This window comes from Elephas maximus, chromosome 3 (genome assembly GCF_024166365.1).
Source record: "Elephas maximus indicus isolate mEleMax1 chromosome 3, mEleMax1 primary haplotype, whole genome shotgun sequence".
NCBI lineage: Eukaryota > Metazoa > Chordata > Mammalia > Proboscidea > Elephantidae > Elephas > Elephas maximus.
This window is the reverse complement of record NC_064821.1, coordinates 45,606,568-45,633,427: the sequence shown is the minus strand read 5'-3', so window position 1 is coordinate 45,633,427 and position 26,860 is coordinate 45,606,568. Positions and strand designations below refer to the sequence as shown.

Below are 26,860 nucleotides of genomic sequence, written 5' to 3'. Positions count from 1 at the left end.
CAGGGAGGCTCTGGGGAGATGCTGGACCCCTCTGTTCCTGGAATAACAGCAGTCCCTTCTCATAGGGCTTATTTGTCCATTCATTTGACAGACATTTACTGAGCACCTGCTCTGTCCCAGGCACTGGGGACAAAGCACTCAACAAAGAACAGGTGAAATCGAGCTGCAAGAGACAGACCTTAAAAAAATCAAGAAATATTAAATAAATAGCAGCATAAGAGTAAAAAAAAAAGTGAAGAAATGCACAGGTGGTCACCTGACATGGTGCTGTGGAGAAGAATAAAGTGGGGGCAGAAGAGAGGGAATGCCAGGGACTGGGGGTGGGATTCAGGGAGGGCCTCACTGTGAAGATGAGAAACAAGCAAAGACTAAAAGAAGACAGGAGTCCCTGGGTGGTATAAACAGTTAACAAGCTCTGCTGTTGATAGAAAGGTTGGAGGTTCAAGTCCACTCAGAGGCACCTCAAAAGAAAGGCCTGGCAATCTACTTCCCAAAAATCAGCCATCGGATGTGCCCTATGGAGTACAGTTCTACTCTGACACACATGGGGTTGCCAAGAGTCAGACTTGACTCCACAGCCACTGGTACTGGTAAACGGAGGTGAGGGAGGAAGGCCTGGGACTGTGGGGGAACAGCATTCCCAAAGCCCGAGGGTGGAACATGTTCCAGGAACAGAAAGAGAGGGCCAGTGTGGCTGAAGGTGAGGTTGGGGTGGGGGCAGCTTGTGGAGGGCCCGCTGGGCCATTGGAAGGATCTGCTTGTACCCTGAGATGGGGGAGGGATGTCAAAATCTGGTCCCTCTGGCTGCTGCAGCAGTATATCAACAGAGACCTGCCAGAAATTCAAGCTAGATTTAGAGGAGGATGTGGAACCAGGGATATCATTGCTAATGTCAGATGAATCCTGGCTGAAAGCAGAGAATGCCAGAAAGATGTTTACCTGTTTTATTGAATATGCTAAGACATTTGACTGTGTGGATCATATCAAATTATGGATAACATTGCAGAAAATGGAAATTCTGGAACACTTAGTAGTGGTCATGAGGAATCTATACATGGATCAAGAGGCAGTCGTTCAAACAGAGCAAGGGGATACTGCGTGGTTTAAAGTCACGAAAGGTGTGCATCAGGGTTGTATCTTTCACGATACCTATTCAATGTGTATGCTGAGCAAATAATCCAAGAAGCTGGACTATATGAAGAAGAACGTGGCATCGGGATTATAAGAAGATTCATTAACAACCTGTGTTATGCAGATGATACAACCTTGCTTGCTGAAAGTGAAGAGGACTTGAAGCACTTACTAATGAAGATCAAAGGCCACAGCCTTCAGTATGGATTACACTTCAACATAAAGAAAACAAAAATCTTCACAACTAGACCAATAAGGGAAACCCTGGTGGCATAGGACTAAGGTGCACCTGACCCAAGCCATGGTGTTTTCAGTCGCATCATATGCATGTGAAAGTTGAACAGTGAATAAGAAAGAATGGAGAAGAATTGATGCCTTTGAATTGTGGTGGTGGCAAAGAATATTGAATATACCATGGACTGCCAAAAGAACAAACAAATCTGTCTTGGAAGAAGTACAACCAGAATGCTCCCTGGAAGCAAGGATGGCGAGACTGCGTCTCATATACTTTAGACATGTTGTCAGGAAGGATCAGTCCCTGGAGAAGGACATCATGCTTGGTGAAATAGAGGGTCAGCGAAAAAGAGGAAGACTCTCAACGAGAGGGATTGACACAGTGGCTGCAACAGCAGGCTCAAGCAAAACAACAACTGTGAGGATGGTGCAGGACAGGGCAGTGTTTTCGTTTTGTTGTACATAAGGTCACTATGAGCCGGAACCGACTTGATGGCACCTAACAACAACTGGCTGCTGCTGCATTGAGAATAAACCACAGAAGGGCAAAGGCACAGCAGGGAGACCAGGTAGGGATGGTTGCAATAATCCAGGGCAGGATAACAGTGGCCTGAAGGAGGATGGGGCAGGGGTGATGGGATGTGGCCAGATTCTAGCTCTGTTCTCAAGGGCAGCCCCAGATCCGATCCACCGACAGACTGGATGTGAGGGAATGACGTGTGAGGGCAACTGGAGGCTGGAGTTGCTTCTTACGACGACGGGAAGATCTTACTGTGGAAAAATCAAGAGTTTGACTTTTGGCCAGGGGAAGTTTGAGGTGCCCTTTGCACACCTACGTGGAGAGAGACATCAGTCATGTAGGCAGTTGGGTGATGAGTCTAGAATTCAAGGATGAGACCAAACCAAAAAAAACCAAACCCATTGCCATCAAGTTGATTCCAACTCATGGCGACCCCATGTGTTAAGAGCAGAACTGTTCCTTAGGGTTTTCTTGGCTGTAATCTTTATGGAAACAGATAGCCAGGCCTTTCTTCTATGGTACTACTTGTGGATCAAACCACCAATCATTAGGTTAATAGTCAAGGATGAAATTGGGAGTTGTTGGCCCAGCAGCGACACTGAAAGCCCTGGGTGGAGGGAATGGACAATGTTTAAACAGGGACCAGGCCTGAGACCCCAACAGTGAGCTGTCAGAGAGAACATGGGGGTCGGCAAAGGAAACAGAGAAGGAGCAGTCATAGAGGTGGGAGGTGACCAAGTGAAGAGAGAGCTTCAAGGAGAAGGGAGTGCTCAGCCGTAGGAGATGCTGCTGACACCCAGGGGTGATGTGTAGATCAGGTGAGTCAGCCGGTGAAGAGCAGGATGCACCCCTGGACTGTAATAACCACTCATTAACTGGCCAAGCTCATCGCTGTTAGTGTCTTTGCCCCTGTATTCATGACCCCCATTCTAGAGTTGGAGCCTCCAGCCTGGGAGACCCCAGGACATGGGGCAGCTACGTGGATGGGCCTGGGTGGGAGTGTGGTCCCAGCCTTGTTATCCTCATGTACCTTGTCCTGGAGGCAAGAAGAAGAGTGGGTATCCTCATGCTCACTGGGAAAAATTATAAAAATATGGATGAGAAAGAAAACAAAATAAAACTCCCATCACTGGAGAGATGAATTAATAATAGTAGTAGTGATAATGGGAGTCCCTGGGTGGTGCAAACAGTTAACACTCAGCTACTAACCCAAGGGTTGGCGGTTCGAATTCACCCAGAGTCACCTCAGAAGAAAGGCCTGGAGATCGGCTTCTGAAAAATAAGCCATTGAAAGCCCTATGGAGCACAGTTCTGCTCTGACACACATGGGGTTGCTATGAGTCAGAATCAACTCGACGGCAACTGGTTTGGGGTTTTTTTTGGGTAGTAATAATAATAATGGATAATAATATAGCAGCCACCATTTAGTGAACATTTACTGTCACCCAAGCACTGTGTTGGGCACAATGCCCACATTCTCTCATCTAGGCCTCCTAACCACCCCACAAGGTCAGTGTCAGTGTTGTTCACTTTTTCCAAACAAGGAAGCTGAGGCATAGAGGGCTTAAGTAACGAGACGAAGGTCATCAGATGAGAAAGAGGCAGACAGGATTTAGGCTTCTGACCCTGAGGTGTGATTAACTGCTTTTATGTGGCCTTTCTCACCATGGTCTTTTAACTCCCCCCGGAGTGATTGGGTGGGACTGTGCAAACAGGGTAATTGTGTCCCACCAAGGGGATTGGTCAGTTTTGTTGTCCTGCTGGGCTTTAAATGAGCCAACCCAGAGGCGGGAAGGAGAGGATCCCACTACCACCAAGGAAGGAGAACCAAGAGCAGAATGTATCCTTTGGACCTGGGATCCTTGCGCTAAGAAGCCCCTGGAACCAGGAGACTGAGAGTGAGTGAGAGAGAACACTCTGTAATACTGAAGACTGTGAGAGGTGGTGGCAGAGAAACAGCAACAGAAGAGACCGGCAGGAGATGGTTTGGTGGGCTTCCTGGCCCACAGAGTGAGAAGGCTGAGCATCTTTGGGCAGGAGGCTGGCTGCTGGAACGGGCTGCCTCTGGGCACTTATCGGCAGAGCTAGAATAGATTTTTAACACCTGCCCAAACAGGGCAGAGGCCGAGGGTGAGAGAGGGGAGTGCCTGTGGGCATAGCTGAGAAGAGGCTATCCTGATGGAAGAACTATATCCTGACTTGTAACCTGTTTTCCCTAATAAACCCCATAATCATGAGTATGGTCTGTGAGTTCTGTGTGACCATTGCAATGCGTTATTGAACCCAGCAGAGAAGTAGAGAGTGCTACGGGAGGGATGGCTGGTGTCAGAATTGGTGAAGATGGAAGAGAGAGGAGGCATGTCTGATCTCCGCCTCATATGCATCAGCCTTGGGCTGTCGATCTTGGTCTTCCCTCCACCTTGTGAAGTTAGAGGAGGTCAGACACCATCCCATGCCATTTTTACAGACTCCAGGTATGCATGTTCACACCCCCTCCTGCCTTCTGTCCGTCTGTCTGTCTGTGCCTCCCACACCCCAATGCACGGAATGGACCACTGCTATTCTCCACAGACTCACTGGGCTGAGCTGCCCAGAACTTGGGAACCCTGCTTTGCTGACGAGTTCAGTTCCGTGTGTGTGTTGGTGGGATGTGCTGGAGAAGGGGGCAACCAGGGATTTCTGAGGGGCCCAGCCTCTGCTGCAAAGGGACCTGACGTGAGCCTGGTGGTCTCCCTCTCTGGCTGTGTGATGGTTTTGTTTCTTGTCCCTTTGAGTTTTCAAACCCATCCATGAAATGGGGTGATCAGCGCTGCCCCAGCCCATGAGGACTGGATGAGAATGTCCTTGTACCGCACACAGCCTGGTGCCCAGCACGGCCTGGGAAGGGGAGCCTCTATTTGATTCTAAAATTCCTGCTCCCCAAGCCTCTGGAGGATTGGCCATGGGTGGGGGGCACTGCTGGCCTGGGTGCCACTCCCTGCCAAGCATGGGTCAGGCCGGGGCCCAGAAACGGGCATTGTTTGTGCCACCCAGAGGCCACTTGCTTTGAGGAGAGGAGTAGGGTCCTGGTAGGACTTCTGACTTCTGGACCTGGCTTGGTTCCAGCCCACCATGCCAATGGCCACAAGAAAATGTTCTAGGACCAAGCCCCTACCTCTGCTCAGCCTTCACTCTATACCCCACTATGGGGGCCCTGATGAGTTCCTTAACTTCCTGAGCCTTGGTTTCCTCACATGGCATATGGGCATCCTAATTGCTGGCCGGCTTCTCAGCGGCCTCTTGTGAGGAAGCTTTTGAAAAGTTCAACTTTTCCTCCTAGGGGAGGGAGGTCTTGGCTTTCCCAGCTGCCCCCTTGTCCTGACCCACTGTCCCTCCTCATCTGTCATTGAGTCTTGACATTGGCACCTCCATGTTACCACCCAGAGGTTTCTCTGTCCTCAAGTGTCTTGACGACTCACTGGCGGTCAGCACAGAGGATCCGTCCGCTCTTCTAAACACTCACTTCTCTTGGCTTCCTGGACGCACATTGTCATGGATTGAATTGTGTCCCCTCAAAATATCTGTCAGCTTGGCTAGGTCATGATTCCCTTGTATGATTGTCTACCATTTTATCTTCTGATGTGACTTCCCTATATGTTGTAAATCCTACCACTATGATGTAATAAGATGGATTAGTGTCAATTATACTGATGAGGTCTATAAGATTATACTTATGAGGTCTACAAGATTAGATAGTGTCTTAAGCTAAGCTCTTTTGAGAGATAAAAGAGAGAAGTGAGCAGAGAGTCATGGGAACTTCATACCACCAAGAAAGCAGTGTCGGGAGCAGAGCACATCCTTTGGACCTGACGTTCCTGTGCTGAGATGCTCCCAGACCAAGGGAAGACTGATGACGAGGACTTTCCTCCAGAGGTGACAGACAGAGAAAGCCTTCCCTTGGAGCCTGCGCCCTGAACTTGGACTTCTAGCCTACTGGACTGTGAGAGAATAAATGTCTCTTTGTTAAAGCCATCCACTTATGGTATTTCTGCTGTAGCAGCACTAGATGACCAAGACATGCACCCATGTGGACACTGGCCAGGCGCTTCTCAGCCTCCTTTGCTGGCCCCTCATCCTCAACCCCCCTCCAAATATTGGGGTGCCCCAGGCCACAAGGCAGCCCTCCTCCTTTCTAAGTGCACTCGTGCCCTGGTGAGACTGTCTACTTCCTTGGGGTCAAAGGCCATCCATCTTCCTGATGCTGCTCCTCTCTGTAGCTTGGACCTGGACCCCACATCCAGCCCTCACATCCAGTCCCCCACTTCAGACCACCTTATCTACCTGTACATTTCACAGGCCTCTCAAACTTTACATGCTGTTATGCACTGAATTGTGTCCACTCAAAATATATGTTGGAATCTAAGCTCTTCTACCTGTGGATGTGATCCTATCTGGGAATAGGGTTTTCTCTGTTATGTTAATGAGGCCATATCAGTGTAGGTTGGGTCCTAAACCTAATCACTTCTGAGTTATGAAAAGACCATTTTAGAGCCAGAAGCTAGCACAAACCGGAAGAAGATAGATGTGCGTGAAGACTGCCAAGGAATCAAGGAACACCGGCGCTACAGAAGCTGAAAGAGACAAGGATCTGCCCAACAGAGACAACAGAGAGAGCCTTCCCCTAGAGTTGGAGCCCTGAATTCGGACTTCCAGCCTCCTGAACTGTGAGAAAATAAAACCCTGTTCTTTACAGCCACTCACTTGTGGTATTTGTGTCACAGCAGCCGTAGGGAACTCAGATACACACCTAAAGCAAATCTCTCAGATTGTCGCCCTCAGTCCCTCCCTCCCCACCTTCTCTGTCTCAGTAAAGGACTCCACGCCACTCTTCTTCCTGTGTCCAAACCCTAGGAGTCACTGAAGACCCTTGGCCAAAGCTGTCTTTCTCAGCGTGAAGCTCCCTATCACTGATCATATCAATCACGGCATGTGTGTTTTTCTTTCTCTTGGGAAAAAAGATGATGTGGACAGACTGTGACTATTAAGTCATACTCCAATTACCCAGAAACAATGTGGAATGCTTGTAAAGGTTAGTGGACATTCATCCAGGACTTGAGCCAGGTCACTGTTAATGCTGCCACAAGGAACAAGGAGTTATCTGCCCACTGAGTCTGACATTTCCAGTGGTCCTCACCACTGCCAATAATTCCTGCCCCAAGGGAGGCCAGCAAGGACTTACACTGTGAGGACACTATCTCATCACTGTGGTGTAGGACAGCTATGAAGAGAAAGTCCTGGCACCTTTGTCTGCTTTGGGTCTCTCAGCGTCCTCCTGGCTTATTTTAAAAGATCCAAATTAGGCCTGGCCCAGGGTAGAAATATGGAGTCCTGGTGGTGCACTGGCTAAGAGCTTGGATGCTAACTAAAAGGTCAGCAGTTCAAACCCACCAGCTGCTCCTTAGAAACCCTATGGGGCAGCTCTCCTCTGTCTTATAGGGTAACTATGAGTCGGAATCAACTCAACGGCAACATTTTTTTTTAGGGAAGAAATGGAGCCTAGAATTCAGCAGGACTCTAGAATAGTCAGGGATCCCTGGGTGGCAGAAAGGATTAAGCACTTGACTACTAGCCAAAAGGTTGGTGGTTTGAACACACCCAGAGCTGCCTCGGAAGAAAGACCTGGCAATCTGCTTCTGAAAGGCCACAGCCTTGAAAACCCTATGGAGCACAGTTCTACTTTGTATACATGGGGTTACCATAAGTCAGAATGGACTCGATGGGCAACCAGCAAGAACAACAACTAACAACAATCAGCCTTACATCCCAATCCGTGAGTGTGCCTAGAATGTCTTTGGAAGCCTTCACTTCCTGCAACTCTCCCAGCCTCCCGGACCTTCTTTCTGGTACTTGGTAAAGCCAAGCTTGAGCACCTCAGATCTCCGTACCCGCCAGTGCCTCTCCTGCAATGCTCTCATGTTGACTCCTTCTTCCTCAGCTCTTACCTCCTCAGAAAGGCTTTTCATGGCCTCCCCCCCCCGCCACTTAAGGAGCAAGCCCATCACCTCCTATCAAACTACTCTGAGAAAGGAGGGGCCCGGTGGAATTGGGAACAAGAAAGCTAGTCTGAAAAGCTACACACAATGTGATTCCAATATGACATCCTGAAAGAAGCGAAACTACAGAGACATTAAGGTCAGTGGCTGCCAGGGGTCAGGGAGAGGGAAGAGAGATGAAAAAGTGGAGCATTTGGGGGTCAGTGAAACTACCCCGTACAATACGGTAAAGGAGGGCACATGACATTAAGCATTTATCAAAATCCATAGGGCTATACAACACAAAGTGTGAACCTAACGTAAGCTATGAACTTCAGTTAATAATGGAGTCCTTGGGTGGTACAACTGGTTAGCGTGCGCACCTGCTAACTGAAAGGTGAGCCCTTAGAGGCCCCTCAGAAGACAGGCATGGCGATCTACTTCTGAAAAATCAGCCATTGAAAACCGTGTAAAGCACAGTTCTGCTGACACACATGGAGTCACCATGAGTCCGCTCAAAGGCAACTGCTTTTTTTTTCTTTTTTTTAAGTTAATAATAATGTATCAGTGTCCGTTCACCAATTGCAACAAACATACCACTGGAATGTGAGATGTTAATAATAAGGGAATCCGTGTGTGCGGGGTGGCAGAGAGGGCAGAGGGGAACTCCCCGTGCTTTCTGTGCAATTTTTCTGTAAGCCTAAAACTGCTCTAATAAATAAAGTATCGGGGGGAAAAAAAGAAAAAAAAAAAAAGAGTGAGGAAGACAGGGAGTGAGTGTGTGTCATGGGAGTTAGGATTGAAACAGGCTCAGGTAGGTCTTACCACTGAGAAGGTAACATAGGATCAAGGGCTGGAAGGAGGGAGGGAGCAGCTGTGGGGCTCTCTGGGGGAGAGTTCCAGGCAGAGGGACAGCCAGTGCAAAGGCCCTGGGGTGCTGGCTTGTGGGAGGAACAGCAAAGAGGCTAGGAAAGGGGAGCAGAGTAATTGATGGGGAGACCTACTGGGGGTGTGGCCAGGGAGGGGGTCTGGATGGAGGAAGGCCTTCCCTCACGGGTAGTGAGTGGGGAGCCTGTGGACATTTTCAAAGGACTCAGGAAGGGGGCAATGACAGAGGCAGGGTGACTGTTGGGGTTGGGAGTGCAGCACTAGGCCCCCGTGAGATGATGGGGTCTTGGATCAGGGAGGAAAGCAGTAGGAGAGACAGAGTGAGGGGTTTCTGAGGGGGCCTCCTGGGCTCCTCCCCACTTCCAGAGTGGCATTTCCAATCCCCCCAGACCTCTCCTTCTCAGAGCCTCCACCTGGCTCAGGGCACAAGGGCCTCTGCCCCCTGGCGAGGACTAGCCAGTACAGGCGCTGCCTCCAGGCCCTGTTTCAAAAGTGACCTGGACAAACACCAAGGGTGGACCTGGGTGGGGAGGTAATGAAGAATGAATGAGTGCCCCCTGGCTGAGCAGAAACAAGGCCAGCAGGTATGGGGCAGCCTCGGGTCCAGGCAGAACCCCAGCCTTCCAGGGTGAGAGCTGAGCTGTCCACCTGAAGGGGAGAGAAGCCTCTTCTGCCCTGGGTGGAGGCTGCCTGAGCCCTGGGGCTACGCAGAGGAAACAGCCAGGTTCCATGCTGATGCTTTGCTTAAGTGAAGGGGAAGTCCTGGCTGTTCACTGGCACTGGAGAGGCCCAAGAGACCAGAGCCAGACCGGGAGTGGGGGACAGACTGAGGGGGGGGGCATGGCCCCCTCAGCAAATCAGTGATGGCCTCTGACCTTGGCCAGTCATGGGGCCTCTCCGAGATGCCATTTCCACATCTGTCAGCTCTACAAGGCAGGGCCATTTGTCTGTCTGGTTCACTTAGGCAACTGCCTGGCATAGGTGCTCATTAAGTATTGGTGGAGTGGGTCCATCTGTAAAATGGGCTGATTCTAGAGCCTACCTCCTCAAGTGGTTGTGGGGCTTCAGCAGGTAGGATCTGCTCTGGTTTTATCCTGACTCTTAGACTCCTGGCCAGGGCATGTCCCAATCCTCCCCTGGGGTTGCTGGGGGAGGCTGTGGGAGAATCTTCAGGGAGGCGGAGGTGATAAAAATCTCTGAGCAGACTTATCTTCCAGTTCAATACTGACCCACAGAGCATGGGAGCCAGAAGGAAGCGAGAGCTGGAACCTCCCTACTCTCAGCAGCCCCCACGGCTCCTGGTGGCCTGAGCTCCCCCTGGCTGCTCAGGTCCCCGGGGCAGCCGGAAGCTGATTTGGAGAAGGCCAGTGAGCACGAGGTTGTTCCTGGGCCTGGACAGTGTCTGGAGGGTGGTCAGGGCTCTGAGGGCTCCCTGCCCCTTGCCCTTCCTCCACCTGCCCCAGCCGAGCTCTTCCTTCCGCCCTCCCAGCCACTACGGCTCCTGCCTCCATCTCCCTCAGGACGCAAGGCCAGAAACAGCCCCAGCCTGGCTCTTGCAAGCCCCCAGGCCCCCCAGTTTAAGAATTCTTCTTCCACGGGGAGCTCAGGGGGAAGGCCCTCATAGGGGCAGTGGCCCTGAGGTCACTGTGGCAATTCTTTGGCTTCTGGGAGAATTTCTACAATGAACAGGGTAGACTCGGGGTAGTCTGGGGGGCCGCAGAGTCCTCCTTAATCCCAAGCCCTCTCAGCCTGCGGGTCTGCTTTCACCAAGCAGCCTGGGCATTCACTGGGCCCTCCTGAGGCTGGCCAGCCCATCACCTCCTCTGCAGCTTGTCACTGCCATGGCCATGGACTCTTTGGCCTCCCTGGGTGGGATTGAGTTTCCCTCCTGTATCTGAGCTCTTCCTCCCTCACCCTCCACCAGAGAGAGAGCTAAGCCCTTGTGAATAATTCACGGTGATTCACAGCAGGCTGGAGGCACGGGAGAGCATGGAGCCAGCAGCAGCTCTGAGCTGGCTGCCTAGGTCCCCTGATTGGGCCCTGCCGCTTCGGCAGCTGGAGCGTCTGCCCTCCCCAAGACCCAGCCCTGAGTGTCCCCAGCCTTGGGGAGGGGGACTCTCCACCCTCCAAGGTGGAAGGCTACGGGGGCCCACCAGTCCCTGACCCCCTGCCCATCAGGCCCCACCTAATTCCCCACCACCTCCGCCTGCCTGAGCCCAGCCTGGCAACCACACAAGGCACCTCCTTATCAGCCAGGCCACAGGCCACTGCAGGGACAAAGCCCGAGTCTCCTGTCTTCCTCCCTGAGATTCATGGCCACTCCTGTGGAGGCTGGAGGCCCATCAACCTGGGCCATCTGGGCCTAATCACAGCCAGCACCTGGCATGGCCTGGGAGGGGGCCAGGGTCCCCAGGACCCCAAGTCTACAAGGGTGTACCACGGAACAGGCAGAGACTCCCTAAGGCCTGGTACTCCAGCCCACGAAGGGCTCTGGCTCATCCTGGGCCTCAGGCTTCTCTGTGAGGAGGGGCTCAGGGGTCAGCCTGGGGCTCTCCTCACCCCTCTCGTCCACATTTTTCATTACACTTTCAGGTCATAAGTCACAGTTTGGGCTAGCTAAGTGGACCTTGCCATCAGCTGTAGTTTCCTGGGCATGTTAGGTTTGATGGAAGGTCTACTTGCTGTGTGACCACAATCCTCCCCTCTTAGGACCTCAGTGCCCTCTGCTTTAAGCGAGAGGGTAGGACAGAAGCAGCAGTCCCCACCCCTTGTGTACATCAGAATCACTGCAGTGGGGGTGGGACCTTCAGACCCACGGCTCCCACATGCCAACCTGGAGAGTCTAACTCAGTGGTCAGTGACAGAGCCCTCTAGGGTGCTAATGGGTCCAGGCCGGGACCTGCACTCAAGGGTCTCTGGGCTTGTCCTCTGAAGCCCCAGTCTCTGACATGACCCAACTGCCAGCTTGTAGGGAAGTGAGAATTCACACTGTAGTAGCTGCCAAGTGGCCCCTGTTGAGGTGGCTGAAAAGAGGGTCCTTGCCTGGGCGGAGCACCTGTTGGCTACCTACTGAACAAACCAGGAGACCTCTTGCCTAGTGAGAACAGAACCAGCTGAGAGCACACTGGAGCCTGGTGGGTGTAGGGACACCCTGCATCTGTGCCAGTGTGCCTGCCCCAAGCGGCTGCCAGCTGTAGCTACCCTAACATGAAGTCTTGTAGTGGGCTGGCCTCCTACCTGCTCCCTGGTGGCCAGTGGCCCTGCAGGTGCCCTCAGGAGTGGAGCAGTGGGCACTCTCACCCCAAAGCTGCCCCCCCTCCTATGGCTGGGACCTCTTTCACCACTTGTCTCATAAGAGATGCTGGTCAGAGCCCCCATCCCACCTCAGGTCCCTGTGGCCATGGGTCCCCACTCCCTCAGACGGGTCTGGGTAGCTGTCCCCCAGCATCCCCACGTGAGCCCCATTCTCCCTTTGCCCCCATCCTGCCCTGGGGAGCTCCCAGCCCCCTGGCCAGCTGCTTTCTTAGACTAGCTGCTCAGGCCAAGGGTGCTAGAAGGCCTGGGTGCCCCGTCCCCACCTGAGTAGCAGGGATGGGCTGACAGGGCCACAGGAAATGACCAGCTACTCTCTTAATGGCCTTGTCAGGGACCTCTGGGCCTAGGAGAAGGGGTGGGGGTGGGGAGGGTTCTGGGCAGGGTGGGGAGGGGCTGGATAGGGAGTTAGATAACTGGTGCGGCTCCTCCTCTTCCTACATGAGGAGGCCTAGAAGGTACCATGGCACCCCTATTCCATTTAGAACAGCCTTGCATATTGGCACAGACCTGAGCTTGGGAGAGCCCCAGGGCAGCATCTGCCTGCATAGCTCTGGGGCAAGTGACCATGGGGAGCCCCTCAAGGGGAGAAATCTCAGCTAGGATAGGTGCTGCCTCCCACCTGGCTCCCTGGCCACTGGGAAGGCCACAGGAGTGGCCACTCCCTGGATTGCAGAATGACATGGCCGGCTCTGGACTCCCCTGAGCCCTGGCCCACCCCACCCAGAGGTCCCAAAAGGCGTCCTTACTCAGGGTAGTGTCTGATGAGCAGCCTCAGGGAGGGGAAGTCTCCTTTGGCGGCAGCATAGTGGACAGGCAGGGTGCCTGTGTCTGTGGTCACGGTGGGGTCCCCACCGCCATGATTCAGCAGCCAGTTTACCACCTCGGGGTGGCCGAAGCGGGCAGCCAGATGCAGGACTGTGGCACCAGAATTGTCTTTGTCCTGTGGGAGGAGAGCAGTTAGTCCAAAAGCCTGGTCCTGCCTCCATTGCTGGCTCAAACCACCTCCTGCCTCCCAGCAGCCCCCGGGGCAGTCTGTCCTCTCTCCCCGTCCTTGGTAGAGAGACCAGACCCCACTTAGCCACTGTTCTTGGGGTTGCATTGATCCAGGGGTTTGAATCCTGCGTCTGTCCTTGGACAGACTTTTTTTGACCCTCAGTCCACAAACGGCCCACCGTGCCGGGCTCTTCTGAGGACAGCAGGTCACCCTCTGACATGCCCAGAACACAACAGGCTCTCAAGACATGGCTCAGAGCCACAGTGCCTGACACCCAGATACTCACAGGTTTGCAGCTGGGCTTACATCCCTGGTCCTCATCACACTGTGCCCACCCTCATGGCTGCCTCAGCCCTTCCCCCATACCTGCCCAGCTCCCTGTCACCTCTGTGTTGTCCCATGTGCCAGAATCAGTGCCCACTCCTCACAAATGCTGGCAACAAGGTGCAAATGTCTGAATGAGTGAGTTCGGGTGGCTGGGCTGAGCAGGACTAGAATGGCTGGGTTGTTGGGACTACTCCAGGCTGCCACCAAGATGCTGAGGGACACCAAGATGCTGAGGGGCACCCCTGCATCCAGCTTAAACCCTTGTTCCCTCCTCCCCAGTGTGTCATGTGGGAAGAGAGGCCTCTCTTCTGTGAATGGCACCTCCAAGAACCCAGCCTCCCAGCAGACCTTCCTGCTCCTGGCCACAGGGAATAGACCATCTTCTTGCCCCTGCATAGGAGGAAGCTTCTGGTACTGGTGGGCAGGCCTGGGGCAGTCAACCAGTGGCAGTTGGTGTGGGCGAGGCAGCCCCTGGGAGGGGCTTGGTCAAGACCCGCCTCAAGGCACCCCGGGGAGAAGGGGGGCGATGGTCTGGGCCCAGAATTCGGAATGCATCATTATCTGTGAGTCTCCAGGTGTGGGTCCACTGGAGAAGGCGGGTGCTGTGAGTCACATGGATAAGGACGTGAAACACCAGAGACCTGGAAGTGCGTGCCCAGAGGCTGTTGCATTTGGGAGAGTGGGCACTGGTTCTGGAACAGAACAAGCTCCAGAGCCAAGCACGTAAGACAAAAAAGAGGTGGCAAGGAGCTGGGCAGGGGCAGGGGAGGAGCTGAGGCAGCCATGAGGGGTTGGCACAGTGAGACGAGGACCAGGAAATGAAGCCCAGAGAGAGAGGGTACTGTGGGGACAGAGGGGGCTGAGGCAGCAAGAACTTGTGAGAGACCCAGAGCTAGAGGAAGGCCAAGCTCTGAGGAAAGGGAAGCTCTGGGGCTCCTGAAAGAAACAGGGAGGAAAGCAGGTAACTGGGGCCCAGGGCACCACTGGGAATCATCAGTGAGGCTGAGGCAGGACAAACGGACTGGGCTGCCAGCTAGGAAGAAGCAGGGATGAAGGCGAGGCTGAGCGTCAATGGCCCACAGGAAGCTGAGGACGATGCTGAGGCCCTCCTGTATGCTGGATAGCCTGTGCATGACCAGAAGCTGGGTTCAATCTGTCCCCATGAGCGCAGAGGACGGAGCTGGCTAGAGGTGACCTGAGCAGGACCAGGTGAAGTATGTCCTGGGCCCCAGCTCTTGAGGAAGACCCTCCCTTCTCACTGGCCTCAGGGACTGTGGGTCTGAGCCTCTGGGTGGGGGTGGCAGTAAGGAAAGGGCCATAGGCCTGTGGGCTCTGGCCTGTCCCCAAGGCTCCACCAACTGTTAGGCCCTAGAAGCCAGCATGCTATAGCCCATATCTAAAGCTGCTTATCTCTCCAGGCTGGGCAGGACCAGGGACCAAGGTCAACACCCCCACATTCACACACACACTTCCACCTCCAGCACCCAAGCCCACTGGGGCTTGGGGGCAGGGGACTTGATAAGCTGGGCACAAGGCCATATGCTTCTTCCCTCTGCAGTGGCAAGGGAGGCTTCCGGGCATAGTGGAACACTGGGTTCAGGGAGGAGAGGGAGGCTTCTGGCCAGGGAGACACCAGCTCAGGGAGACACATGCCACCCCTTAAGGAAGGGGCAGGGACCATGTGGTAATAGGGCCATCCAGAAGATAAGAAGCCATCTCCCAGGAAGAGTGAGAGGGGGCCTTGCCTTTCTGCGGGTAGAGGGTGGGGGTGGGGATCTGGCTATCCTTGGAGCCCAGCAAGCCAGCTCAGAGTCACCCCTGCTTCCTCCCCTTCTAAAGGAACTGGTTGCCAAAAATGGACTCCGACTCATGGTGACTCCATGTGTGTCAGAGTAGAACCGTGATCTACCAGGTTTTTAATGGCTCGTTTTTCAGAAGTAGACCACCACTTCTTTCTCCCAAGGCACCTCTGGGTGGACTCAAACTGCCAACCTTTTGGTTAGCAGCTGGGCGTGTTAACTGTTGGCCCCAACTCAGGGACCTCTCCCCTTCTACCTCCTCTTAACCTGGTGGTCTTAGTAGAAAATCAGTTCTAGCCCACTTTCCACTGGCTTCCCCCGGCAGCCAGAGCATTCTCTAGGTTCCTAACCTGAGCGTACCAGACCCTGCAGGACCCAGCCTGGGCAGCTTGGCCCTCTCGCTCTACTACAATCACTCCCACCTCCTTGCTGTCCCTCCTACAGGCAAGAATCTGTAAGCCTCAGGCTTTTCACTTATTGTGCCTGGTGCCCAGGACTGTCTGCCTGCCACCTGGTCACCTCCTTCTCAGCAGTCAGGACTCCTCTTGGAGGTCATCTCTCAGAGAGGCCTTCCCCAGCCACCCAGCTCAAGCAGCACCTGTTACTCTCCAGGACATGACCCAGCAGTCCTGATTTACTTTCAGTCTGTGGCTTTGTTGGCTGGGGCCCCCATGGACTGGAAGCTCCAGAAGAGCCGAAGCTGTATTGCACCTGTTGGATGCTCTCTTTTCAACAGGTCCCAGGCTGGAGAGCCACTGTCAAGCCCAAGCTGCCTCCTCCTCTAGCTCAGGAGGGGTCAGGCTGGTGCCAGCCTAGGGGATACTGAGTGAGACAAGGTGGGGCCTGGGAACAGGAGGACAGGCAGGGGTGGTGAAGCAACTCAGACCTGGGAGGCCTGAAGGCACTGAGCTCAGGGGTCAGCCTAGGGCCTGGTGGAAGTCCCCACCACCCCGTTCCACACTGTGGCTTCCTGCATCTCAGCCTGGGGTGGAATGTGCTATTCTGCCCACCCCCTTCCAGACCTGATCCTGGAGGACAAGGGCTCTGTGTGACCCCAACCCCCACAGGACTTTGGGAGTCAGTGCTTCCCCTCTTCTAGGCGCTTTGTAAATACCAGCTCAGTGGAACCCAATTCTCCTCTGGTTCCCCATCACCCAGTTCCGATCCAGGGAGGGGCCAGAGCTTGCCAGGGCCTCTGCCTGAGTGCTCTCAGCCCTGGAAGCCCACCCCACGCAAAGCACTCTGGAAGGAACTCCATGCGGAGCTCAGGGGGGCCAGGGAGGTACCCAACCCCACCCTTGAGCTACAGGGGGTTCGGGGCCAGAGGGTGCCCTGGAGAGGCGCGGACCTACCTCTACTCGGCAGCCGCCCTGCGAGAGCAGCCACTGCAGGCAGGCGAGGTGGCCGGTGGCGGCGGCGTCGTGGGCTGGCGTGGCGCCGTTGCGCGCGCGGGCAGTGGCGGGCAGGGCGGCCTCTTCCACCAAGAAGCGCAGGCAGTGTAGCTTGCCCGCACGGGCCGCGTGGTGCACGGGCAGCGCGTCCAGCGGGTCGCGCATTGAGGGCCCCAGCTGGCCGGCAGCATGGAGGGCCTTGAGTATGTCCAGCTCGCCCTGCCGCGCTGCCTGCAGCGCCTGTTCCAGGGCCATGGTGCCGCCCGTGGGGCCGCCACCCCGCGCTCAGCACGGCCCCAGGGGCACCATGCACTAGTCCTCGGGTCTGGAGGTGCCGCCTCCGCGCCTGTCAGGGCTCTGCGAGCTGGGGAGGCGGACCGGCTCCGGTCTGACCTCTACTCAGTTGCCTCGCCCGCTTCAACCCGCCTCCGCTGCGCTCTGGGGCCCCGCGGCAGCAGGCTCTGGTCTTAAGCCTCGGGCCCGCCCCCGGACCGCCTCGGCCCCGCCCCGAGCCACCACACTCCAACGCTGGAAGGGCGGCGAGGCTGCGCGACAAATTCGACCTGCGGGACCCCCAGGGGGACTTGAGGCTCCTGGGTACTCGGAGCGATGGGGACCTGGCGGGGAGGGCTGGGGGCTCCGGGGGACTCGGGATGCCGGGAGACCGGGGGCTGAGGGAACTGGGGGCACCGGTCGGGTGAGGTTCTCTGGCGGCAGAGGTAGGCGGAACACACATGGCATCCCAGGACTTCTTTCTTAATTTGCCTCACGTAAAAACTGAGACCCTGAGGGCCGGAAAGTAGGATTAGAATTCAAGAGCCGTCCAGGCACTGGGGAGCAGAACTGTAGAGTTCATTCATCAAAGAGTGTTCACTCTCTGCTGTCCCGGCCTTGGGGACACAAGCCAGCTAACTGCCGCAATTCTAGGTGGTGGCAAATGTCACCAGAACAGGACATCGGGGTGATAAAGGATGATTTGTAGCGGGGAGGCCCATCCACTCCAGAAGATGTCCTGGACCTAGGTTCTGAGTAGTAAGAAGGGACATTCATTGTAGGCAGGGGAAACTTCAAGAACAAAGGCCCTGAAGCAGAAACAGGACTAACAAGTCTCCACGGGCTCTGGGCCTATGTCCTGGTTGAGCATCCTCCCCCCTGTCCTCCCACCTCAGGACCCGAGGGAAAGGGACTCCCGGTGTGCTCAGATCTCAGGGTTTAGACATTACCAGCTGGGAGAACGCCAAGAGCTGCTGTTCCGGGTCGGGTGACTCAATCGTGAGCTTGAGCGTATGGGGCCACAAGCCAGGAGAGGTGAAAGCAGGGGCTCAGGGGCAGGAGACAACAGGGACATCACCAGAGCTGGCACCAGGGAAATGCAGGAAGGCCTGGAGGGAGTGGGCCGCCGAGCACCGGTGTGCCAAGGCAGCCTGTGGTCACACCAGGAAGCCCGTCGTGGGAGCTGGAAAGAGGCACAGTACTTGGGACACCAGTTGGAGCAGCCAGAGGTGAGGGCTGCGGAGCTGTGGGAGAGCAGTCAGCACATCGGGTGATCTTGAAACAGCCTGTACTCTCCTTTCCCGTCCCCCGCCCACCCACTGGAGCCCTGTGAGGGCCCGGCCAGGACTGACTGGTTCACCCAGTGCCTAGCCAGGCCCAGCAAGAGGTTGCGCTGGAAATGGTGCAGAATGAACCCGCTTCCAAGAGCCCGGGGAGGCCTAGCGCTCACTCTGGGGGCTGCCGCTGACATCATTCTCCTGCGCCACCACCTGGTGGCACTGTGCGGGATGGCCTCCCATGCTTCCTGGTGTCCTCATAACCTAGCCTGAACTGCTGTGCTCCTGCGTGGCCAGGTTGGGTTTCCAGCAACCTTCACCTGATGGGACTAGCCTCATTCCCTGATAAGATCAGTGGCCACTGGGGTCTGGAACTTGTACCCAGTGGTTTGTGGGCAAGGAGAGGGAAGAGATTTTTTCCTGGCAGCGCTGGTGCTGACCTGGCTTGAGAGATGTTCTGCTCTCCTGAGCTGCCCTTCTTAAGCACACTCAGTAGCAGGGCACCCTGCAGGTGAGCGAGTGGAAGGGGCACTATGGAATGAAGAGCTAAGGGCGCCCCTCTCCTGTGCCTTCTCCACAACTAAAACTTCCTGTAATCCCATCCTTCTTCCCTCCATAGCCCGGGGAACCTCCACCTCCAAGGCAGCTCTCCTGGCCCTGTACACTCTCATCTATTGTGTAGTTTCATCTTGCTGGTCAGGCCCAGGTAATGCCCAGCTGCTACTGAAATGGACAAGGCAGAGCACCTGAAACCCTCTTAATGTCGCCAAGGACAGCTCCGTAAAAGCCACTTGTGAGCACCCACTCCTGCTGACCATCCTCTCAGAGCCAGGCTGGGAGCCAGACTCTCCCTGCTCAGTCCTTCCTGCCAGAGCCCTCTTCCTCTCTGGGCCCTCTCAAGTCTACCCTGTCCCCAGGTCCTCCATAGCAGCTCTGGAGAGCAGACACCAGCAATAATGACCCATTTATGGAGTGCACTGAAGGCATTGGTGAAAAACAAGGCTCCAGGAATTGAGGGAATACCAATTGAGATGTTTCAACAAACGGATGCAAAGCTGGAAGTGCTCACTTGTCTGTGCAAAGAAATTTGGAAGACAGCTACCTGGCTAACTGACTGGAAGAGATCCATATATATGCCCCTTCCCAAGAAAGGTGATCCAACGGAATGTGGAAATCATCGAAGAATATCATTAATATCACACACAAGTAAAACTTCGGTAGAATTTTCCTGAAGATCATTCAAAAACAGTTGCAGCAGTACATCGACAGGGAACTGCTAGAAATTCACGCTGAATTCCGAAGAGGATGTGAAACGAGGGATATCATTGCTGATGTCAGATGGATTTTGGCTGAAACTAGATGATACCAGAAAGATGTTTACTTGTGTTTTATTGACTATGCAAAGGCATTCAACTGTGTGGATCATAACAAATTGTGGGTAACATATTGAAGAATGGAAATTCCAGAACACTTAATTATGCTCGTGAGGAACCTGTGCATAGGCCAATAGGCTGTCCTTCGAACAGAACAAGTGGCTACTGAGTGATTTAAGGTCAGGAAAGGTGTGTGTCAGGGTTGTATTCTTTTACCATACCTATTCAGTCTGTATGCTGAGCAGATAATCCAAGAAGCTGGACTATATGAAGAAAAACGTGGTGTGAGGATTGGAGGAAAACTCATTAACAACCTGTGATATGCAGATGACACAACCTTGCTTGCCGAAAGTGAAGAGGACTTGAGGCACTTACTGATGAAGATCAAAGACTACAGCCTTCAATACGGATTACACCTCAACATAAAGAAAAGAAAAATCCTCACAACTGGATCAGTAAGAAGCATTGTGATAAACGTAGAAAATATTGAAATTGTCAAGGATTTCATTTTACTTGGATCCACAGTCAATGCCCATGGAAGCAGCAGTCAAGAAATCAAACGACATACTGTGTTGAGCAACTGTGCTGGAAAAGACCTCTTGAAAGTGTTTAAAAGCAAAGATGTCACTTTGAGGACTAAGGTGTGCCTGACTGAAGTACTAGGATTTTCGGTCGCCTCACATGCATGTGAAAGCTGGACAATGAATAAGTTAAGAGCGAAGAAGAATTGATGCCTTTGAATTATGGTGTTGGCCAATGTCATGGTTAATGTTATATGTCAAATTGGCTAGGTCATGATCCTCAGTGGCTTGGCAGACATTATGTAATCATCCTCTGTTTTATGATCTGATGTGAGCAGCCAATCAGTTGGAAGGGGTGTTTCCTTAGGGGTGTGACCTGCATCCAATATAAATGGATATTCTGGCAAAGCTTGATGGTGATCCTGTCTCCGCATCTTCTGACTCTGGTTATTGGGACATGAGCCAGCAGCCTGTGCCTGAGCTGCAGATGTGGGATTCACCAGGTCCTGCAACCCCATTAGCCAGACGCCTGCCACCTGATCAGCAGATTTCGGGCTCGTCAGCCCCTGAAACCAGTGAGTTAGGAGAAGTCTCCAGCTTGATGCCTGACCCACGGACTTGGGACTTGCCAGCCTCCACAATTGGGTGAGCCATTTCCTTGAAATAAATCTCTCTCTATATATTTATGTATACATTTCGCTGGTTTTGCTCCTCCAGAGAACCAGCCTAAGACAACAAAGAATATTGAATATACCATGAACTGCCAGAAGAATCTACAAATCTGTCTTGGAGGAAGTACAGCCAGAATTCTCTTTAGAAGTGAGGATGGTGAGACTTCATTTCACTTACTTTGGATATGTTATTAGGAGCGACCAGTCCCTGGAGAAGGACATCATACTTGGTTAAGCCGAGGATCATCGAAAAAGAGGAGACGCTCAAGGAGATAGATTGACACAGTGGCTACAACAGTGGACTCAAACGTGGCAACGATTGTAAGGATGGCTCAGGATCTGGCAGTGTTTTGCTCTGTTGTGCGTAGCGTTGCTATGAGTCAGAGCCGACTTGACAGCACCTAACAGCAACAACTACTGCTTGTCAGGCACCGGGCCAAACTTCACATGCATATTCGATCCCCATACTAACACTCTGAGAGAGGTACAACTGCTATCCCCATTTCCCAGCTGAGGAAACTAGACAAGGGCAGTTTTAAGCACCTTGTACAAGTTGATACAAATGGGAAGTGACAAAGCTCACTGTCTAGCTGACTGCCATGCTCTCCTTCCCTCAGGACCTCTGCACCTGAAGCTCCCTCTGCCCAGAGTGCCCTCACTGTCTCCAATCCTCCAAGTATCAGCTGAGAGAGCTCTTCCCTCCTCTGCTGGGCTCAGCCATCCTGCCCAGCTTGGTTCTGTGAAAAGTGCGTGTTTAGGCCTCTCCTCCTACCCAAGAGCTGGTGTGCTTCCCAAGGGCAGAGACCAGGGGTGGAGTGTCCCCACTGTACCTCAGGGCTGGCTTTTACTGCATGAGTGGGTCCTTTGGTGGCCCCAGTCCCCTGTCTAAAGCTGTACCCCATAATCCACCCAGCCTAGCTGTTCCACCTAAGTTCCTCTGGCTCTGACTCCTCCCTCCACGTATAAAAACAAACAAACCAAACCCACTGACATGGAGTCAATTCCAACTCATAGCAATCCTGTAGGACAGAGTAGAACTGCCCCATAGGGTTTCCAAGGCTGTAATCTTTATGGAAGCAGACTGCCACATCTTTCTCCTGAGGAGTGACTGGTGGGTTCGAATCACCCATCTTTCAGTTAGCAGCTGAGTGCTTTCACCGCTGCATCACTAGAACCCTTCTGTTGAGGGGAGCAGTGGGTTATCTGGTTGAAGTGTTATATAGCAATGGGAGAATGGCTGAGAGAAACTTCTTAAGATCTGGGGTAACTGGCATTGAAAAAGGAGTTTGCCCCTCCCATGTTTTCAAACCGTGGTCTACAGACCTGGAAGTGGATGTTCTAGTCTGGGTCTGCCTCCTGCAGTCCCCTTTCCCTGGATTTAGTATGCGGTCCTCTCTCCCTGAAGACGCAGACCTTGGTGCTGGGTGGGCTGGGGGTAGAGGTCTGAGTGAGCCATTGTTGGTGGCACAGGGAGAAGGAGCCATGTGGGGCACCTGTGAATGATCCACAAAGTCTTTTTTTGAGCTCTTGAATAATTAATAGCCCAGGAGGGGGCTGACCCTTAGGCATCCTGGGCTCAACTATGATATCCAAAGGGGACATAGGATCAGGCACCCCCATGCCCTGCCAGGCCAAATGTGTCGATGATTAATTTTTATAACAGGATTGTTATGAGGAGTAATGGAAGTGAGAGCCATAAAAGCACTTGGCAGTGTGATTGGCACCCAATAGGTGCTAGATAAATGGTGACTGGTTGGTCCTTTGAGTCCCTGGATGGCACAAATGGTTCGTTCTTGGCTACTAACTGAAAGATTGGCCATTTGAATCCACCCAGCATCACTTTGAAAGAAACGCCTGGTGATCTGCTTTCATAAGCTTGTTGTTGTCAGCTGCAGTGGGGTTCCCCCGACTAGCCTCATGTCCACCCCATGTGTTACAGAGTAGAGCTGTTCCATAGGGTTTTCTTGGGTGTGATCTTTACAGAAAACAGATCCCCAGGGTTTTCTTCTGTGGAGCCACTGGTAAGATTCCAACAGCCAACCTTTTGGTTAGCAGCCTGTAGCAAACCAACAGCCATTGAAAACCCTGTGGAACTCAGTAATAATCTGACACACGTGGGACGACCGTAAGTCAGAATCGACTGGATGGCTTCGTTTGCGTTTTTTCTTTTTTTTCAGTTTGTCCTTTGCGTGGGACAGAGAAATGGGTGGCCTCAGCTTCCCCTGGTCTAGGCTGCTGCCTGCCGCCTTCATGGAGGGCACGCTGGTCCCGTTGGGCCCAGTGAGGGGAGTACGCGGCAGGAGGCCTCAGTCCCAGCGGCAGGGAAAAGGACGCCAAGATAGGGTTTGGGGGCTGAGGGCTGAGCTGGGGAAGGGGGAGAGAAGTGGAGGGTGTTTAAGCACCCCGGACAGCGCTAGCCTTGTCTCCGCCGGGCCGCGCCTCTTTTCCGCCGGGCACCCTGTCCGTGGGTCTGTCCAGCATTCTGCAGTGCTGTCCACCCGGCTGGCGGTTGCCCCGGCAGCCGGGTCGGGGGAAAGGAGCAGATGGGCGGAGGACGCCCAGACTGTTTGTAGGAGCAACGGCCACGCGGTGCGGAGGCGGGCCGGGGTAGGGGGCGGGGCCGGGGCCGGGCCGGGAGCCAGAGCCAGAGCCCAGCACCCTCCTGCCCTGTTACGTGAGCCCGGAAAGTCCCGGGGGTGGAACCCGAAGCTGGAGCCGATTGAAACGCAAATGACCTCGGAGGGTTAATAGAGCTGGGGCTCCTGGTTGCCTCGCCTACTCTGGGCCTCAGTTTCTCCATCCGAAACCGGGGACGAAGGAACCATGTGATTCCTAACTCAGTGAGTCTCCAGAGGGTTCTTTGGAGTCCTTAGAGTCCTGGACAGGGAGTCCAGGTACCTGGGTCCTATCTGACCAGTCCCCAGCGGCAAGAGGCCGAGGAGATAGCATTGTGTCCCCAGGCCTCGGTTTCCCTTTCCAGCTCAGCCCTCAGTCCACGGAGCAGCTTGTGGCTCGCAGGCACCGCGGGGCTAGTTTCTCCGCCCCCACCCGTTACCGTGCCCCGTAGGATCGACAGGAGGAGAGGCCAGGCCTTGCCTGGCTCACGTGGTGGCCCCTCTACCCCTGCTCCCTGCTCTTGGGAAGAGGACAGGCCTCCCTTCGTTCGCTTCCCACATTCCAGTTCAGCGCCTCCTCTGAACCCTGACCTAGGCCGGGCAGGGCATCTAGCCGTCACAGGGCTGCGGAAGCCGGGCCTCAGGGCGCTCTGATGGCGTCCACCCTCCCTCGCGGGCTCTGGGCGGGCTCGTGGGGCTAGCGCCCCCGACACCGCCAGAGATGGGATACGAAGGCCTAGAGCGGATCCTGGGGCGCCGCCCCTCCGGACCCGCCCTGAGCAGTGACAAAGCCGGGAGGAGGCGGTGGCCTGGCCCTGGAGGGCTGCTGGGCGGGGCGCCGTGGGCGGGAGCCACCTGCTTAAAGCCGGACTGCGGAAGCGCGGCGCGCACTCCTTCAGCCCGGCTCTGGAGCTTTCCCACGGCCTCGGACCCTGTGCCGCCTCGGTCTCCTGGAAGGTCTCCCCGGCGCTGGTCTCTACGGCGGAGGCCGGGCAGCCGCCGCTCTCCTGCTGCACATGGGGCTGCCCAGAAGAGCTGTGGATGCGGCGGAGCTGCGAAAGGTAGGAGCCGGGGCTGAGGGCCCTGGCGGCCAGGGACCTGGCCGGGACCCCGGACCTCGTAACCGCGTCCTGTGCTCTGTCTGCAGAGCCTGAAGCCGCTGCTGGAGAAGCGCCGCCGCGCGCGCATCAACGAGAGCCTGAGCCAGCTCAAGGGGCTCATCCTGCCGCTGCTGGGTAGAGAGGTGAGCGCCGGGCGTCCGGGGCTCCGCGTGCCAGGCGGCGGGGCGGGCTGGGCGCCCCTACCCGAGGGACCGCCAAGGGGATCCGCGCGGTGCCCAGTTGGGGCCAGCGCTGAGGAGCTGACCTACCGCGGGCCACGGCGCGCCGGGCACGCCAGAGCGCAGTGCCCGGGGCAGCCGGCCAGAGATCTCTGTCTTGTCTGTCCCTCTCTCGGTCTTTCTTGCTCGTGGCTGGGCGCAGAGCTCCCGCTACTCGAAGCTGGAGAAGGCGGACATCCTGGAAATGACCGTGCGCTTCCTGCAAGAGCTTCCCGCGTCCCCCTGCCCGGCGGCCGCGCCCAGTGAGTGACCCTACCTGGCCTGCCCCGCTCCCGGCCCCGACCCACTCGGGTTTCACGCCCCTCTCCTCCCGCAGCGCCCTCTGACAGCTACCGCGAAGGCTACAGCGCCTGCCTTGCGCGCCTGTCCCTTGTGCTGCCTGCCTGCCGCGTCCTGGAACCCGCCGTGAGCGCGCGCCTACTGGAGCACCTGTGGAGGACGGCTGGCGCCACACCGGACGGCGGGCGCGCGGCAGACTCTGGCTGTTCACCCTTGCAGACCCGGAGGCCCGCGTCCCCCGGGCCCTCGCAGCCAGCGCCTCCCCGTGGCCCTGGCCTCTGGCGGCCGTGGTAGCCCTCTGCCCAGATTGTGGGCCCTGAAAACTTCAAGGGACACTTGGCTGTCTGAGGAAGCTCTCTGGGTGGTGGCTGCTGTTCCACCAAAAGGGACCAGGACCCACTCCGAGGGACCAGGCCAGTACCATCACTCAGGTCGGAAATATGTTTGACCTATGTGGCAGGCTGCAGACCATGGGGGGCCCAGCTCTAAGGAAATAAGAGGAGAGGCCCTGCCTGTACACCCCTCAACTTGGGGCTTCCAGGACTGAGAAGTGGCAGGTGGCTGCAAGTGAGGAAGACGTTCCCCATCCCAGCTGGCGGAGGTGGTTCTGGAACTAGACTAGCCACAGCTGCCTGGAGCTGCCACACACCTGCCCTGGCACTGGCACCGGCCCAAGTCCTGGGCCAGAAGCTCATCTGGGCCAGGTGCAGCCATCTGCTCTGACTCTGACTGGTCACTGTCTCCCAGGCCTGTGGGAGCCTGCCTCTTTGCCAGCTCAGCTTGGGAATCTCTGGGCACACAGCAGCAACAGTCTAAGGGGCTCTGGTCTGCCCACCCCCAAGGCTTTCTGCATGGCACCAAAGTGGGGACCAGAGAGGCTAGGGAGCCATCACTTCCACTCTGGGGGCTCTCCTTCCAAAGCCTCCCATTCCTGGGCAGAGGGCAGCTGTGCTCTGCACCCCTGAGGGTGAGGGACATTGCTAGGTCATCTTGGGAAGCATTTCATCCCCTAAGCATTAATGTAACACCTATGCCCTATACCCCAGCTAGGTGGTCTGGGGTTATGAAGAGGGAGTGGGGCAGGAATGAGGCTGCCCTGTGGTCTCAAGGCAGCTTGTCGCTTTGGAGACTAGAGCCCAGCATCCAGGCAGTGCTAAGAGATGACAGGCCAGTGTCATGGAACAGCAGGAGGTTAGGGGGTGGCAGCAGGTCAAGGAAACACCTTCCCTTGTTCTCTCTTGCCGACCACTCCCTGCTACTCACTGGGACAGGTGACTGGAGGCAGCCTGTTCTTGAGCCTTTCCTTTCTTTTCCTCGGAAACCAGGGGGCCTCTGAAAGCTCAGGGAGAGGCATGCGGATCACTGGTGGGTGCCCAAGAGACAGCAGGAGCACCTGCAGCCATTTTCTGGGGACCCTCTGAGCATTCACAGAGAAACTGGGACCTGCCCCCCCCCGCCTTAGCCCAAACAGCCTTTATAGGGGCCAGGGTCCACAGGGCAAGAAGACAGAGCTGACAGTTGGGGGGTTGTCAGTGAATCAAACTCTGCCACACCAACCCTTGATGGCCCTGATTTGGGTAGAGGAAGCTGGAGGTGCTGTTGAAGAAGTCAACGTTAAGAAAAACAGTATTAAGAAAAATGTTAAGAGAACAAGGTCCCCAGCAAGACTGTGGTGTCCTCCGGCCTCTGTGGGCCCAGCTTCCTAGACTGTAAGCTCCTGGCAGATGGGGGTGCATACCTCCCTGTGTCCCCGAGGCTGAGTGCATAGCAAGTGCCCAATAAAACTTGTGGACTAAATGAGTGGGTGATGTGACTGGGCCGTGCAGTGCAATGAAAACTTGGACAGCCTGGCTTTTGCCTCAGTTCCTACTTTGAATATGGCCCCAGCTCCCAGGAAGGACA

At 55.1% G+C, this 26,860-nt stretch overlaps 2 protein-coding genes across 4 annotated transcripts in view; one reads left to right on the top strand and one right to left on the bottom strand.

Moving 5' to 3' along the window:
- The window catches only part of ESPN (espin), a 36,503-nt gene extending 19,638 nt beyond the window's left edge, over positions 1-16,865 (bottom strand). For all 3 annotated transcript variants that reach the window (XM_049877763.1, XM_049877765.1, XM_049877764.1), the window contains exons 1-2: positions 16,572-16,865; positions 12,846-13,039 (exon numbers count right to left, since the gene is read on the bottom strand). In XM_049877763.1, the coding sequence (XP_049733720.1) occupies positions 12,846-13,039; positions 16,572-16,865 (488 nt within the window). The remainder of the gene's footprint in view (positions 1-12,845; positions 13,040-16,571) is intronic.
- Positions 16,866-23,544: 6,679 nt separating this feature from the next.
- Positions 23,545-26,531, top strand: HES2 (hes family bHLH transcription factor 2). The gene is made up of 4 exons (XM_049877771.1): positions 23,545-24,401; positions 24,488-24,583; positions 24,822-24,921; positions 24,996-26,531. Exons 1-4 carry the CDS (start codon positions 24,357-24,359, stop codon positions 25,250-25,252), a joined length of 498 nt encoding a protein of 165 aa, XP_049733728.1. The 5' UTR covers positions 23,545-24,356; the 3' UTR covers positions 25,253-26,531.
- Positions 26,532-26,860: the final 329 nt, after the last annotated feature.

Bases quoted from the DNA above. Each gene is read 5' to 3' on its own strand.
- HES2 (XM_049877771.1), top strand. From the start codon at position 24,357: ATGGGGCTGCCCAGAAGAGCTGTGGATGCGGCGGAGCTGCGAAAG. The intron at 24,402-24,487 runs GTAGGAGCCGGG...CTCTGTCTGCAG, and splicing joins ATGCGGCGGAGCTGCGAAAG to AGCCTGAAGCCGCTGCTGGA. The intron at 24,584-24,821 runs GTGAGCGCCGGG...GGCTGGGCGCAG, and splicing joins TGCCGCTGCTGGGTAGAGAG to AGCTCCCGCTACTCGAAGCT.